General features: G+C 46.5%; 1 protein-coding gene across 2 annotated transcripts in view; it reads right to left on the minus strand.

The window, feature by feature from the left end:
- Window positions 1-4404: 4404 nt before the first annotated feature.
- The window catches only part of PMP22 (peripheral myelin protein 22), a 33161-nt gene continuing 20028 nt past the window's right edge, over window positions 4405-17537 (minus strand). For both annotated transcript variants that reach the window (XM_038372037.2, XM_038372036.2), the window contains exons 4-5: window positions 12445-12585; window positions 4405-6037 (exon numbers count right to left, since the gene is read on the minus strand). In XM_038372037.2, the coding sequence (XP_038227965.1) occupies window positions 5871-6037; window positions 12445-12585 (308 nt within the window). In that variant the 3' untranslated portion in view covers window positions 4405-5870. The remainder of the gene's footprint in view (window positions 6038-12444; window positions 12586-17537) is intronic.

Raw genomic sequence — 17537 nt, forward strand, 5'->3', positions numbered from 1 at the left:
AAGCTCTTTGGGGCAGGGGCCATCCCATTGCTTTGTATGTTCGTACAGCATCTAGCACTGCGGAGTCCTTGTCCATGCCTGGGTCTCATAAGTGCTACCATAACAATAAAACAAACAAACAATTTCACTAGAGATCTCATGAGACTAATATCAGCAGGGATTTGTCTTGCCCCAAATTACTCCTCCCCACACCCTGGGCATTACTCGGTACGTTGTCCTCCTGGCTGCCAGGATCCACCCCAGAGGAGGCTGTATTTCAGTGGGGGAGTGATTTGTTCTTGGTCAGGATGAAAGAAAGCTATGTCAGCGCAAGAGAGGAAAACCTGGAGCCTGCACAAAGTTCCTGGTAAAAACCTGTCATACAGAATGACCAGCTGTTTCTCTTGCTCTTACAAGGGCCTGTTATTCCTGCAGCAGCAATGTCATGCATTGTACCCAAATGACCCTGCCCCTCTGCCTAATCAGAGCCCGGCTCTTAGCTAAATGCTGGGGAGCACAGAGGCCCTAACAGCACTGCCAGGAAAAACAAGGTTCCTTCAGCCAGCGCTAACATGGGCCGCGAAGTTCCAAAAACTGCCGATGCTGTGCGAGAGCCATCAGGCTAGCCGGGGGGGACCAAGCAAACTGGCACCACACCCAGGCCAACTGCCAGAACATGGAGTCCCATGCCATGCCATAATGGTGATGGGCATATTAAGGATACAGACAGGGAGACATACGTAAGAACAGGTTTCAGAGTAGCAGCCGTGTTAGTCTGTATTCGCAAAAAGAAAAGGAGTACTTGTGGCACCTTAGAGACTAATAAATTTATTAGAGCATAAGCTTTCGTGAGCTACAGCTCACGAAAGCTTATGCTCTAATAAATTTGTTAGTCTCTAAGGTGCCACAAGTACTCCTTTTCTTTATATGTAAGAACAGCCATACTGGGTCAGACCAAAGGCCCATCTAGCCCAGTATCCTGTCAGTGGTCAATGTATTAATACAGCTGGTAGAAATCCTTCATGCAGAACGTTTTCCCGCCCAAACAATATGGTTTCCTCAAAACCTGTTTTCACTGGAAAATGTCAATTCTAAGAAAAATTGTGCAGTTTCCTGGGGGAAACATCGAAGGGGAAATTCTCGTTCTGAATCAACCTTTCGAAAGGCAGCAAGAATGTTCCTTGAGTGTCAGCAGCATGTTATTTTCTTTCGGTTTTAGCCCACCCCCTGCTGAAATAAAATGACATTTTATGTCAAAGCGTTGATTGGAAGCAACAAAATGTGTTTTGACTTAAACTATTGTCCCATTTAGGTATTTTTGTAAACTGAAACAAAATGCTATTTTAAGTCAAAGCAAAATGAACATTTTTGTTTCCTTTCAAAAGGTCAATCCAAATATTTTTTCCCAACATTACCAATGGGAGATAAAATATCAGTTTCCTGACCCATTCTAGATGAGGCAGAAAACTTTCAATAGAGCAAAAGGATTGTCCTAACCGAGGCCTTGAGAAACCAGGGCTTGAATCTCTGCCCTGCTACAGATTTCCTGTGTGACCTTGGACCTCAGGCCCAGACCCCCAAAGGTATTTAGGTGCAAACCCCACACTGAGACAGTTAAGGATCTGGATCAAGCCTAGGTGATCAGGCTGTTGGACCACGCAAAGGGCATGTGAGACAAGGCGCCTCCTGTCTCAGTGCCTTGTGTGTGGCCACTGCCCCTCAGGATGTGTCCTGTCACAGGACAACCCCAACAGTGGTTGCAGTCCTGGGTACTGCACACGTTTCTGTGGCAGATAAGCTTATTTGGCTCATCCCTCTAATTGTGCGACTGTTATAAGATCTTAAGGGCAAGAACCATCGTTTGGTTCTGTGTTTGGACAATGCCTTAACACAACAGGGTCTTGATCCATTACTGGACTCCTAAAGACTACCGTAATACACTTAAGAAATAGCAATAATAAGGTACAACAGGGCCCTCCTCTATGACTGGGACCCCTAGAACCTACCATAATACATCTAATAAATTACAATAATAATGTACAGTGCCTCGCACAGTTGTGGCCTGGTCCGTGGCTGATACTTCTAGGCGCTACCATAAAACACCTAATAAATAGCAATAATGCACAGCATCTGGTCCATGACTGGGACTCCTTGACTACTGTAATACTATTACTACTACTGATAATGATCATAAATTGTGACCATTTTGGAATGTTTCTTCATTCACCCTGGTCCAAATCCTGAGTTCCTTACTCAGCTGTAATTCAGTCTTTACTCATTCAGAATTCCCATTGACTTCAATGAACAAGGGCTAAGTAAACTCTGAATAGGGTTGCAAATTTGGGTTGGACACATTCCTGGAGGTTTTATCACAACATAGTCTTTAATTAAAGATTAATCTTTAATTCCTGGAGATTCTGGGACAATCCTGGAGGGCTGGCAACTCTAGTAAGGACTGAGTAAGTGCAAAGTAAAGGCCTCAGGATTTGGCCCAGTATTTATAATTAGCCTCAGGACTTGGCCCACGATGAACCATTGTATCTCTGCCAATCCCCTGGCTCGATGAGCTCAGATTCTCGGCAGCCAAAAGCAACGAGTGAATGGAAACGTGAATGTTTCAACACTAGCCATAAAGACAGTACATACTGTTCACAACCTGCTAATCCCCCAAGTCGACTTCCTAACTGCATCCTCAGGAAGGGCTTGGCACTTTGGCTCGTTACCAGCACGTTAGCAGAATCGCTTGTCCATGGAGGAACTGCAGAGGCCCGTCAAAGGTTGCTAGTGATGTGACACTTATTTGTATAGCCCCACCCATCATTTTGGAAAAGGAAGTGAGTGAGGTTGGGAAAATCTTAACCATGGCAGACTGAGGCTTTGCCATGTGATGGAAACAGACAGGCCCAACATAAACCAGCAATGCAGGTGCAAAGGGGTATCACTCATAATTTCAGGACACAGGCTGGCTGGTGCATGTGCCTCTCTTCCCTAAAAGAAATCTGCCATTGCTCACACAGCATGTCAACCAGGCTGGGCCTATTCAGCTGCCAGCTGAAGTTAGGCTCCAGACAGAGCTACACCTCAAAGAAGCAAAATCATTCCCAGATCTCCCACCTCACACCTTTACAGAATGCAGCATGCTCCTTTGCATCCACCCCACTCAGCAGCCCTCACCTCTTGCCATCTCCTTTGGTGAGAGAGCAGTCCTCATGCTCAGGAGACCATGCAAGCACGACATTACAATGCTTCCTCTCGTACCACTTCAGCTGTGAGGACTAGCTTGGTGGCCAGCTAGTGGGCACTGGCTCCACCTTCTCCACCCATTGGCTCCGATGGGAAATAGGCTTTAAGTGCAGTTCCACTCCCAGTCAGTACCCAGCCTGGCCCAGGGAAGCTAATGATCCAACTGGCGGACCAAATTCGGTGATGAATCTTGGTCACGTGCCACCTGAGGCATGTTGTGCATATGCTAAGAAGCAGCAGCACCCACCTGCACCTGGGTGCCTGCACCTTGGGTTCTTCCTGAAGCTGTCTAGCATAGGAGGAACACCTAATAGTTAAGGCACAGGACTGGGACTCAGGAGATCCGGGTTCAATGCCAAATTTGGCTGCGAACTGCTTGCGTGACCGAGTCACTTCACCTCTTCTGTGCTTTGGTTTCCATCTGTAAAACAGGTTGTGATGGGGTGTCCAGCCCCCACACGAAGGTTAAAGAAGTGATGGTGCAGTACTGGGCCACGCTCATGTTCCTCAGCAGCTGCCTATGGAGGACCAGGGAGCTCTGTCAGGACAGCAAGATGGCAGAGAGGCTGCAGCCACAGAGGCAGAGCATGATCCATGGTGGCAAGGATCAGGACTCTAATGCCTGGCCAAGAGGCAGGGCCTGACCAGGAGGAACAACTGGACTCAGAGTGCGATAGAAAGCACCCCTCTCCAGTTTAGAAATGGCTGAGACTGAAAGCAAACTGAAGGGAAAACAGGGAAGGAGATCAGCCTTCTCTGGGCTGCTTCCACGAGTAGCAGCCAGAAGGGACTGAGCCTCACCTTGGGCCAAGCCCAGACCTGGTGGAGAGGGTGGGTCTGGGTACCCCTACCCTTCCTTCCTCTCCCAGCCTACTGAGACATCCTGGAGGACTTGGGAGGAGGGGGGAAAAGAAACTTTAACTTGGCCATTGGGCCCGCGAGGCTATCCAGAAAAGCCCATTCCGAGACCCGGAGACTGTTTGGCTGCAGCCTGACCACTATGCCTGCTGGCCCCTGAGCAATGCCCACTTTACAGGGATGATACTTCCTTAAATGGTAGGGTGGTGCGAGGCTCAAACCCAGTAACAATCATGAGGTACTCAGATGCTACGGCAAAGGCATGCAAGTAAATCAATTTGATGCATTCACACTGTAGCCCTGAAATAAATAAAGCTGAACCAGTTGAGTTATTCTGACTTTTATTTCATTGCTGCTTAGTCCACACAGTCGGTATAAAATCAGAAGAGCAAAGCAAAAAAAAAAAACACAAAAAACAAACAGAATGTCTGGAGTCTTAGCATCAGAAGGCACCGTATATGAATCTACAGTAAAATGCCCATACAATTCATTGCCAGACACACCTCTGAAGCACAGAAAGAGGATTACAGAAGCTGGACTCTGGAGGATGAAGACCTACAGGTTCCATCCAGAGATTTGTTTCTGCTACTCCTGACCATGAGGGGGAAAAAATTGGTTATAAATGCTTTATTAACAATAATACTAAGAGCAACTTGTCTAAGTACAAAAGCAGTTATAGACCACTTATATTACATAGAATTATTTATCATTTCTATCTTCTTTATCTCATAAAATTGTTAACTGAATTTCCAGTGAGTAAGGTTAAATGGCTAGTGATATAAGGAATGGCAAATAGATAGCACCATTTCACATATTTGGTATTTTATTTCATAGATATATATTGGTTTTGATTCTTTCCCATCTTTATCTACACGGCAAGGAAAAAATACATTTCAAGGTCATAGGCTACAGTTCTTGGGTGGTTTGGGTGTGTGAGGATGGGTATGTGAGAGAGTTGGTTATACACAAGGCCTAACACAGGAAAGTATTGGTGTTCTAAGGGGAAACTTCCAAAAGAAAAAAAGGAGTTAAGGTACACTCATTTCAGTAAAATTTCAATGGACCTGGTAGGTAAAATTTTTAAATGTGCCTACGTGACTTAGAAGCCCAAGTTCCAACTGGGTGTGGTTGGCAAGTTAATAGGACTTTGGCTCCTACATCACTTAGGTAGTTTGAAAATTTGGCTCTGTGCTCCTAAATTCCTGAGGCATGGTATTTATACATGCGCTTCAGGTAATAAGACCGTGGCACTCGTGGGAGAGGGCAGATCCTCAGCTGATGTAAATGGACATCGCTCCATTCAAGCCACTGGAGCGACCCTGATTTACGCCATCTGGAGATCTGGTCTGAGTTGGGGTTTCTTTGGTGGGTTGCCTCGAGGTGGGAGCTTTCAAAGAGGATTCCATTCGCATTCAGGGTAAAACAAAAACAAGGACCCCCAAAATACTGCACTCTTGTTACACTGTTAGGAGTAATAGTTCTTTAGGCACTTTCTTTAGGCTTTTAACACATAGCGGATGGTCAACAAAAGCAAACAATACTATGTACATATATGTAAAAAGTGTTATAAATAGGTTTTTTTTAAACCATAGATACTATATACATCTTCAATTAACACAGTAACCCTTGGTGTTTCCTTCTGGGGTTTTTTTGGTTGGGTTTTTATTTGGGGGGTGGGGGTTTGGTTAACTTCCCCCCCCACCCCAAGTTTTGTCTTCTTTTCTTCCCGTCTCAATCCCCTCCATGGATGTCATGAGTGCCCTTGTCTCGGCCCCCCGCCTCATGCTTCATTATTCACGCTTCCTCAAGATGACGTAGATCACCCCACTGATGACAGCCAGTGGGAAGGCCACCCAAGCCAGAATGTACGCAAAGCCGAAGGAGGTATCACTTGTGGCGAGCTGCCAGTCCGTGTGTCTCACAGTGAAGATGGCTGCGCCACTCATCACGCACAGGCCTAGGGAGAAGAAGTAAATATGGAACAAGCTGCACTGAGGATGCTCTGTGTAATGCAAGAGCTGCCCTTGCTTTCCTGGCTGGTGATGCTGGCAGGGACAATGCTGAACAGCACTGATTAAACCCACCCATCCCACCTATAACCATGTGCCACAAACAGAGAAGCCTGATCAAAAATCTGGATGTATGGGGATGCAGCTAAAAACAAAAAACAAACAAACAAACAAACAAACATTGCTGTCGTTTAAGAATGTAGGAGTTGTTCAGAGCTCTGCATTTATTTGGGATTTTTGGACTGACACAATTAAGCTCGGCAATCACACTCGTGAGACCTGCTCATGGAATCCGATCTATTAAAAGGCAGTATCGTTTGTGTAACCTGTACTCTTGGGGGTGAATTTTCACTCCCAGGGGCACTCCCACTGAAGTTCATGGGACGAAGTGCTTACCAGGGCGAGTAAGGGCTGCATAATCAGCTAATGACCCCACCACAGCGTAGACAGCTACTGTGCATGTTCTTCATAGACAGCTCTGCCAATGCGCCTCAATCCCAGTCTGCACCACTTTCCTCTAGAGAGGCTCAGGAATTGTAAAATAGGCGAGATCACCATCATGCCCACTATTGTGATATACTCCAGCCAACTCCTGTTACATGTGATCCAAGCCATGATTCAAACCCAGGGTCTGCAGGGTGCATGAACCAACGTTCCAGCTAAACAACCAGGCCAGGAAGACATTTTGTGTCTTGAGGAATTAAAGCTCATAGGAGGGTTAGACATCTCAAATTATTTCAGCGGGCCTCAGATTTGATACAGGGGGCATTCAATGTTTAGGTCTTTTCTCTGAGCAATATGGCTGGAGCGCAGATTCATTTCCAAATTCTTGTGCCTTGTGTTAGGAAGGAGAGGCACAGAATTTCCCAAGGTCACTCCACACCTGCTGGTGCAGTGATGCAGAGAGTCATTCTGCATTTGAAATCTAAGCACTCTTTAAAATGGGCCCCTATCCAAGCTTATTTGGTAGAGGTGTGCTCTCAGTCCCCCCTTCTAGTCTCCTCCCCATGCTCTGTGAACAGCTCACAGATGGGAGCAGGAGAGAGGACAGTTTCCAAAGTAATCACTGCCACCCTGGGAAGAGTTTCTAACTGTCATGGGATGAGTACGCTGTCTCCATTTCCCAGCTTCCCCAAGCTCAGGGCTGCCAAGGACCAAGCCTGAGAGTCCTGTGTTTATGGTGGGCCACGCATGACCCCTCAATCACAGCATCGACCAACACTCCAGCAGTGTCACAAAAAATATCCACATCGGGGGCTGCAAAGTGCTCACACAAAGCCACCACTATCCCCCACCAAATACAAGGGCTTTTAGTTGATCCCTGCAATTCCATTATCCATTCACAGTGCTATCGAAGCCAACTCTGTTCCAAGTCTCTCCACCGGGCATCAGGACCACCTACAGCTAACCGCAGTGCTATTTGAGCTGTTATTTCATTTCACACTGCTCCTTTGTTCACAGAAAGTGCAGAAGTGGGAATATATTTAATTAATAAGTTGCTGAATGCTGTTTCCATTTTCCAGGCACAGAAGAGAACTCCTACTGCACTGGCCCATGCAGAGAAAGCAAAATGATTGTCTCGTCTCTGGTGGGATAGAAAACCAGCAAGCGACCATTCCAGAGCCACCTACGGATGGTTAGAAATACTGCAGTCAATTGTCCATTGAAGGAATCTGGTAGAAGTGAAGAGATGACAATGACTGCGTTTCTCTTGGAGATACAGAATTAGTGATTCTGACCCTGGGAATATACTCCAGTGAGTAAATTTCAGCGTAGGGTATCAAGAGAGCTGGGGTATCTTTCCCGTTCCAATGCATACCTTGTGCAAGTCCTTTGGGGTTTGATTTTCAGCCACCTGATGGTGCCGTTCGGTGCACAAAGGCATGTGCATTTGTGTGAATACCTATCTTCCAAGGGGCACTGTGATGTCTTAATTCCCTGATGTCTGAAAAGCACTTTGAGATCCTTAGACAGAAGGGCACATAGAAGTGCAAAGTACTGTAAGGTTATCCTGACCATACCTTGCCCTTGATACCCTATCTTCTGTAGCTCATGGTAGCCTGATGTGGCAACTACTAGGCTAAAACAGCCATGAACTAGGAAGAACTTTAAGTTTAGTCTCCTATTTGGGATAGCGCAGCGTGGGGAAAATTTGTATGCTGGGCTCTAGCCAACGTTCTCTTTTGGGAGCTTCAACACCAACATTCCCCTTGTATGGTCAGAGGAACTGTCCTTCAGAAGAAAATTTAACTCGAGTTCCTTGTCTGCTCTCACCGGTCTTTGAGTAGCAAGATAACCCTGGTACCCTATCTACCATCCCCCTGTTGCACACAAGGTGTTCCAGCACGCAAAGCTGTGTGCAAGCTGTTGCTGGGTGCAATGGCTACGGTGTTTGCATGCGCAGCCACCTTTTCCTCTCAGGGCTTTGCAAAATGCCTTGAGATGCATGGAATGCAAAAAAGTCAGTCGGTAAAACCAGTCTGTATCTAAGAGCCTAAGCCACAAATTAGCCAAGGGTGCTGACTGCAGTCCTGGACACTAGGGAACAAAAAAAGACAAATGAAGTCAGGAGAAGAACAAAAATAATAAAGGGGCTGGAAAGATTGACTTGCAAGCGTTCTTTCAGTCTGCCAACAGCCCGATTCTTCTCACACTTACACTGTGTATGGAATCCATCTAGAAATATGTGCAGTGTGTAGACACCCATGATAGATAGGGAGGAGTTTTTAAGGGTGGCAGAAGGGGGTCCGAATTAGGAGTAACAGGGCTGAACTCACATCTAGGAATCTTTCAGCAGACAGTCAGGAAAAGCTTCCTAACAGTGAGATCTAGACGCCGGAATAATCTCCTAAAGGGAGGCTCACTGCATGGGTCCTAGGGAACATGCTCTAGGTGTACCCAGCTCACTGGCCCAGGCAGAGGGACTAGATATGAATTTATAAGTCTTGTCTCTCTGCAATGCCTACAATTCCGTGTGTTCCACAAGGCAGAGATACACGGAGGGACCATGGGCTGGGTCACCTCACCAGAAAGCAGCAGCAATGGTGGGAGATGAGCATCTCCTCCCAGCTGAAAGGCCCTGCATGGATTGGAACCAGCGCAGCCGTTTGGGAACATCAGAGCTCCTGCACTTGACAGCTCGGTGGCTTCAGCCTTAGAGCGGCCGGTGAGTCAGGCTCCACAAACAGAAGAGTTTACTCTGTGGATCCTGCCCCTGCCAGGGTGACTCACCCAGTCAGTGGGTTGCCCTGGAAGCAGGATTATCTGAACAGACAGTGCCAGTGCTGAGCGATGTGTCTGGGAAGAGACGTCTCCTCACCTCCCACAGAGGCATTTTGCAGCAGCTCCACCCAGCCGCAATAGAATTTCCATCACTCAAACTAGCCTTGCCAGAGGCCTCTAGTAGGAAAGACACAGGCAGGCGATGGCCTGTTCCTGAAGGGACCCTGAATCATGGCTCCTCAGGAGCCACGCCAGGCCTTTCCAAGGCTATAGAGAGGGAGAGGATGAATATCCACAGAGACTAGATGCCACAGGAATTTGCTCTCTTGGCTTTAACCCCAGCCCACCCTTTCTTGGTGCACGAGAAAATCTGGGAGGAGGGCAAGGGGAGACCAACCGGCTCCTCTGAGCATGATGGCTCAGCTCTGGACCAGACCGCTCTGAAGGAGCGGAGGGCATAGATTCAAGCTGCTGTTTACTAACAGCTATCCTGAAATTCAGGATAATGAGGCCTAACAACTGCCCTGAGCTTCTCCATACAGAAGCATGGGCATGCACACAAACTCTTATTGTATCCATTTCTATTCAGCCTGTTGCTTCGACAGAGGCAGAGATGCTGATGGAGTTGATTTAGGAGCTGCTGCCAGAATTTAGTTCCAGCTTAGCCAACGGTGAGGGTATGAGGCAGCGGTCCCTGTCGTGCTGTGGAAGGACGCCCTTTGTTTCTCCACAGAACAGGTAGGTGCAGGCAACAGGGGTACAAACATGCCCACCCCACTGCCTGCCCACAAGCTGCCTCAACCCTGGCTTGGATGAGAGGGGAGTTCAGTTGCTGTGGCCCATTCACTCCTTGCCTTCTTCTGGGACCTCAACAAGGAGCCCACCTGGCTGGATGTGGACTTGTGTCCACTAGGCAGTGGGCTCGGCCAGTTAACAGACACACACCCAACCAACCATTCCTTGAAGTCAAGGCTCCCATTCTCTTCAAAGGGCATCAGACTAGGCCTTTCGCCTCCTCCCTGGCTGCTGGTATGTTTGCATGCTGTCAAGAAGGGACTGGAAAAGTTTTTGATTGGGGCTGAGGTCAGGCCTGTGACTCAGAGAGGACACAGATAATTTGGATTATAGGCTCCAGGATTAGGGTCGGATCCTTGCCTGCACTTACCGCTGCATGCAGGGCTTACTGCCCTGATCAGTCCTCTTACAGGGAAGGGGGTTAGCACAGCAGGAAGCCCTCTGGCTGGGGGTGTGAAGGTAAGCTATGCAGTCTGGCTGGACCCCAGGATCTGGTTCTAACCTCCAGTGGAAAGATACCCTTTTCCTTCTGCGTCTTGAACAGTGCTGAGCACATCATCTGCTCATCACCATCATTAACAACAGGCCATATCCCTGTGCGTGTCCCCGGAATCATCAAGCCCTCATGTTCCAGTGTAACCCTTTTTCACCCATGTGCAGAATTTGAAAGACAGATACCAACAAGAGAACCACATCCAGAAAAACCCTGCCTGGAGAAATTACAAGCAGGAAAACACAACTTTTTGGAGCAAACATAGCACAGGGCATACCACTCAATAAGGAGAGGGATGCCCACTGCGGTCAGACCTATTAGATCGATTCTCAATTGGAGAACTTCATTATTAATGCAGAGTGCGTAGTTAACGATCAATATCCATTTTCTTTACTTGAATCCAGAGCTGTAATGAGTTATTAGTCACAGCCTCTTCCAGAGATCATTGCCCAATATAAGCTCACCACCTGCGTGAAGTCTTTCTACACAGGATGTGTAATAGGTTTCATACCACTCTTGCTACGTAGCTTTGCTCTAAACTTTTCCAAAATTTTTATTTGCAGCCTGCTCATTTGCCAACCACTAAGGAGAGAATTCTAAAACTGATTGGGAGCCTTTCCATTAACCTCAGTGAGCTCTGGATCACCTCCCAAGGTGCTTTTGGATCAGTGTGTCAAATAAAGCTCTGGCCAGCACGATGGCTTCTGCCCTTGAGTCTCATGCTCAGATTGTTCTCCTCTGGGAATACAAGTTTCACAAGAGCCTATTTGCACAATTTGTTTCTTTTTGATTTAACTCTTAGAAATCATCTGCATAATTCCATACTAGGCAACCTAACAGACCCCTCTGTGTTTATGGCATCTATGTCTGAACAAGAGCTGTAACTAACTACATTTAAAAGAAACAGGTTTTCAAAGCTGAACTATAGCTAAGACTTAGATGATGCAGCTGGTTATGAAAAACGGCTGGCTAATTTCGTGAGCTGTAGTGGCCCTGGCTGAGATGGAAAGCACAGTGCCCCCCTTAGAGCACGCCTATAAAGAACGTCTTCTGGGGAAGAAGTCACATGTCTCACGCTGTCAGTTTAGGAAGCCTGACTCCGTTCAGTATGAAATCTAGGAGAGGTGAGGTCCCTGGGGCAGTCTAACTCACTGCAGGCTGTCAGCATCCAGTCTCTCAGCTAAACAAAAGGAAGATGTAGCTACTGGGCCAAACTCATCCCTGCTGTAACAGCACAGAAGTCTATGGAGTTGCCCCAGTGTCTCAGCAGACCCCAAAAGGTGAAGAGGAGGGCATTAATTGTGTTCCCTGCCTGAAAGGCACAGGGGCTGATTTTCAGAGGTGCTGAGCATGTGTAATTCCAAGCGAATTAATTGGGAGTTAGCTCCTCTGAGGGCTAGTGCGCTGGGGCAGAACCAGGAACCTCCAGGGCTAAAAGCAGAAGCTGCTGCAGCTTGAGCTAAAGCCCTCTAGCAGGGGCTATACCAGACTTCTAACCTCCGTGGATCTGGCACAGAGTGGGGACCACGTAACACACATATATACCAGTGGACTACAGACCTATGCGTCTGAAGGCAGAATTGGGCCCTCCCATTCATGCTCCGTTCTCCTCAGTCATACAGTGTAGGTGCCAACTCGGAGGCCTTCGCACTGCAGCTTCTAGAAGAGCCAATTCTGCCCCAATCCTAATACCTTGTCAACTAAAACTAAGTAATAGCCAAACAGAGCCCTCTTTGTTATTCAAGAGCTTACACCTCGTCTGTCATTAGCCCTCATGCCTCCACCCAAGAGCGTTTTCCCCTTTACATCCTCCGAGCCATCGCCCATTTATCACTCCCCACTTACCGGCAAGGATCTGGAAGATTCCAGTAATGTAAAACCGTCCACCCTTGGTGAGCGTAAACAGCTGGCAAAAGAATAGGAACAAGGACAACACGCTGAAGATAATGGACAGGATCATCATAGCTTGGACAGACTGTAGCCACTCTGGGGAAAAAGAGAAACACAGAGTCAAGGCAACATCTGTTACAGCTGAGATTTCTCTGCATGGATCAGCTGCTGCTCCTACTAAAAAGCCTGATTTGACGCCATTAAAGTCCACGAACACGTTCCCATGGACTTCAGTGTGCTCTGGATCCAGCTCATAGGCTCTTGCTGAGCACATGTAACCTCTTGAGGATCCATGGGAATGACGCTACTTGCCTCCATTCTTGCATAGCAGGGAACAACCCTGCAAGGCCACAGAGAAGGGCTGGACTGGCGAGGTCTTTTTCCATCTCCACCATTTGCCATTCATGGGAGAACATACGTCCTTCCCTTATCAGACCCCAGGTCATCACAAGCAACCCCTGCAGAAGCCAACCCCAGTTGCACAAGGAAGAATGGCTCCAGGATTTCTAAGGGCAAGCCGGCTTGGACAAATCATGGTGTGGTCCCAGTGTAGTCACACAAAGCACAGTATGATCTCAGTACAGCTCCTGGTTACCTACCCAAGGGCTGGCATGGGGGGGTACAATCTGGTCTCAGGGCTAGCCCTGGGTACAGTCCTACCCAAGTGCTGACATGTGAGGCAACCAGGAGATCACTCTTCAGCGATTCCTCTTGTCCATATTTGCTCAGCATTATGGATGAGATTTTTCAAAGCTGCCTAAAATATCTGGATACTCAATTCCTATTTCCCTAAAGTGAACAGGAATTGGGCATCAGTCCATTAGGCATCCCTGAAAGTCCCACTTTAAATGGATTGTTTACTTGGTTGCAACCACTTATCTCATTTCATGCTGTTTGGAGCATCTTGTGCTACACGGTCAGCAACACCCAGTGGTCCTTCCCATTTGAGGATAAAACAAGGTGTAACGGGTAACACTGGGATCCTGGAACACGCCACCAAATCAGTGGGCAAGGCTGTTCATTTGTAACTTGAGGAACATTCATATTAGTGGACCCACAGGGACTCAGAGCCTGATCCAAAGCCCACAAGAGTCAATTGAAATATTCTCATTGACTTCAGTAAACTTTGGACCAGGCCCTGAAGAGAAACATGAAAGCCATTCTTAAATGAGACAGACAATGCGCTGGCCAGCTCCTAGGTGATATAAATAGACAGCTGGTATAAACACTCCCACTTACGCCCTTATGGAACTAAGCTCTTAGGAAAGACACTTTACTGTAGCTAAGTTTGGAGACTGGTAAAGAGGAGATTAGTCAGACCAGCCCCTCCATGAGTCACTGCCCAGCTATTTCCATTGTTCGTGGGTGTGTAACTCCCCTTGGAAAACAAAACAAATGCTACAGCAATGATCCAAAATACTGCAACTATACTACAGTAATCTGTAGTGCTTGGGACCATTACAATATCATAGTAATAAACACTGTAGTAGTGGCCTTTTAAATAAAGCTTGACATCATAAAAATCAATATACTATATTATCCTGAGATCTCAAAGCATTTCAAGTTAAATCAATCATGTACAGGAAGCAAGGATTATCATCCTCATTTTATTGAGGCGGAAATTGAAGTACAGAGCAGGGACGTGACTTGCCCAAAGCCATGTACAGAGAATAAGTGGCAGACCCAGGAACATAACCCACGGAGCCAGCTGGTGTGAACAGATGTAGCACCACTGATTTTAATTCACACCAGCTGAAGATCTGGCCGAAGTCTCAAATCCCAAACTTGTGCTCTTCCCTTGCACTACATAATATTGCTTCCACCCTAGGTTTTAAGCCGTGTCCCAGCTTCAGTAAAAGACAGCCAGCCATTATTAAATCTGCACCCTGTCTAGCTATTTGTTTAGCCACATGACAACCAATGACTAGTCTTCTGTGTCCAGCTGCCTCCGCGCTGCTCTATTAAAGCATTATGCAACAGAAAGAAGCTACTTTAGAACGCAACTGTCAACTACTACATTCAGCGACATGGATGTTACTCCCACTGAAGTCCATGGGAGCTGCACCTGTGGAACTTCCCCCAAAAATTTAAGCACAGACTTCAACCAGAACTCTAATTGTAATACAGGCCTGCATCATGCTATTGGAGACAGCTGTGGAAGAGTCCTACAGAATTTAACAGAAAACGATCACTTCACTCTAGATTTTTTTTGTAACATCCTACGGAATAAAAGAAAATACTAAAGGACAATGCATACTAATCTGACTCGGTTTAATTCCATACATTTTTAGAGGAATTTTCATGGAGCTGTATTGCATTTCTATAGTCCTGGTAGTTTTACTCCTTTAGGATTTTTGCCCTTCAGGGCTCTTTTAAAGCTTGCATATGTCATAAGAGCAGTTGGGTTAGTCCCACGGTCCACACCCAATGCCAACTCCTTTAAGATTATCCTGCCCCCATAAAGTTCAATGCAGTGGGCCAAATTCGGGTCTTGATCACACAAGCAAAATGAAGTCAACGGAAGCTGCTCCTGTGCATTTCAAAGCACAGTTTGCCTCACTATTCTATTGTGCTTCCTATCCCAAAGCGCTGTGCAGAGTTGCTCTGAGCTACTAAAAAAAAAAAAAAAGCTGCTGTATTTTATTCCAGAGGTGGCTGCATCTCAGTGGTGAGCAGGCATCCCATTATACACCCGTTTCTAACAATATTTGCCATCACTTAGGATGCAAGGGTTATCACCACTGTAAGCAGTAGAGTCTCAATGATCACTTTATGTTTTAAATGCCATGCACATGAAACACTCTCAACATCTAGTCAATCTCAAGTCCCGCTTTAGGTCAACAAAAGCACAAACTGAACTTTCCTTCAGATCTTTTGCCACTAGACAGCTCCTGGAACGTAGCCATGTTATCAGTGAGATAAGAGCTGTTAATACCGCTAATGTAATCAAATAATAAATCAGGGTATGTCTACACTTAAAACACTACAGTGGCACGGCTGCAGGGTAGACACTCACTGCAGCGACAGGAGACGTTTTCTCCTCGCTGTAGATAATCCACATTGCCAGAGAGGCGGTGCTAGTCAACAGAAGAATTCTTCCTTTGATCTAGTGTTCAGAGTAGCAGCCGTGTTAGTCTGTATTCGCAAAAAGAAAAGGAGTACTTGTGGCACCTTAGAGAGTCTCTAAGGTGCCACAAGTGCTCCTTTTCTTTTTGATCTAGTGCTGTCTATGCCAGGGGTTAGGATATCTTAACTACCTCGCTCCAGGAGGGGATTTTTCACACCCCTGAGAAAGATAGCCATGGTGATATAAGTTTTCAGCACAGACCGCCTCAAATCATTGAACTCAGCCATAGACGACTGGCTATCAGGAGGAGCAATATAGCGACTGCATCTTCAGTACCTCAGCTAACAGCCAATGCTGTTAGGAAAAAGCAGCATAATTTGTCTATACTCAGGGGAATGTCAACAGGGAAGGGGCAGGGAAATCACAGTGATAAGAACAGTAACAATCTTTCTTGTTGTTTTCTCACTGCCATATGAGCCTTAAACTATCCAAAAAAAAAAAAAAGGAGTACTTGTGGCACCTTAGAGACTAAAATTTATTTGAGCATAAGCTTTCGTGAGCTACAGCTCACTTCATCGGATGCTGTAGCTCACGAAAGCTTATGCTCAAATAAATTTGTTAGTCTCTAAGGTGCCACAAGTACTCCTTTTCTTTTTGCGAATACAGACTAAAACGACTGCTACTCTGAAACCTTAAACTATCAAATAAGGAGAGATGGTTTAATACACCAGCTGGCTGATTAAAAGCCTGCTGCATTTCGCTCTTAATATAGGATCTGAGTCAAAGCCCAGTGATGATGCCAACTGGAGCCTTTTCTGATTTCATTGGGCTCTGGATCAGGCCCCTAAATCCTTTTCCTTTGGCGGTGATTAGTTTACGAGAGGGCCTTCCAGAGAGAAAAAAGTTCTGCTGAGTTAGAGAGCAAGGACCCCTTCTTGGTTCTGCCACCTGAAGGCTTTATACCAAATGTGCACATTCCCATGCTAATAGCAATCCACGTCATAGGGATACACAAGCAGCCACTGAAAGCAGCAAGAATAGCCACTGGTAAGTAATAGCCATGGGGTCTAGCAGACAGTGCTCTTGACTGAGACTCAGGAAGCCTGGGTTCTAGTCTGCGTCTGTACTCAGAACCTGCCGTTTGCTGCGGGCTCTTGGCCTCCTCTGTAAAATGGGCACAAGAACACTTGCCCACGTTAGTGAAGTGCTTTGAAATCAACAGATGAAGGCTAGTATTTTTAATGGAGGCAGGTGCCCAAGTCTGAATGAGTTTCAACTTAACTGCCTTAATCTCTTTTGAATATCCCAACCTCCAAGTGCAGAGTGCTACTGTCCAATCACTGCCCCCGAATTATATTAACTCTCCTGGTTTAGTATTATAACCTAAAGATGTGTCTATTTTTCAATTATATATATAAAACAAATAACTTCCAGTGAAAAGATTTGGGGCTCATGGAATCTACTATCGGCTCCTCAGAATCACGTCATCTCAAACCGTGGTTTGTCGCTTCCACAGTGAATTGAGGGGCTCAATCTGTATTTAGGTAAGCATCTATCCAGCCAAGTGTTTGCATCCTTATTTCCAGGAGGAGATGGAAGGAAATACACCAGGGGTGGGAGGGGAGGGGCAGCAGAGGAGACAATAGCACATCTTGTGCCAGGGTTTTTTTTTTTTTAGAGCCCCCTTTCTAACACTAATTAAGTGAATGGCTTTTGGGAAAGGCTGGAATTATTTGAAGGGCTGCCACTGAAATTCTTCTTAGGATCTGCAAGTCCATCCACATTCATCCTGCTTCTCACACCCTCACCAGCAATGAAGAGTCTGCATTCAGAAATATGCAGTTTTGCTGATGACTCGTGCTGTAATGTAGACTCCAGTTCAGTCTTCCAGAGAAAGGAAGGGTTGTCCTGTGGTTAGGACACTAGTCTTGGACTTGGGAGAGCTGGGTTTGATTCCCTGCTCTGCCACCTGTGAGACCTT

This window comes from Dermochelys coriacea, chromosome 14 (genome assembly GCF_009764565.3).
Source record: "Dermochelys coriacea isolate rDerCor1 chromosome 14, rDerCor1.pri.v4, whole genome shotgun sequence".
Lineage (NCBI taxonomy): Eukaryota > Metazoa > Chordata > Testudines > Dermochelyidae > Dermochelys > Dermochelys coriacea.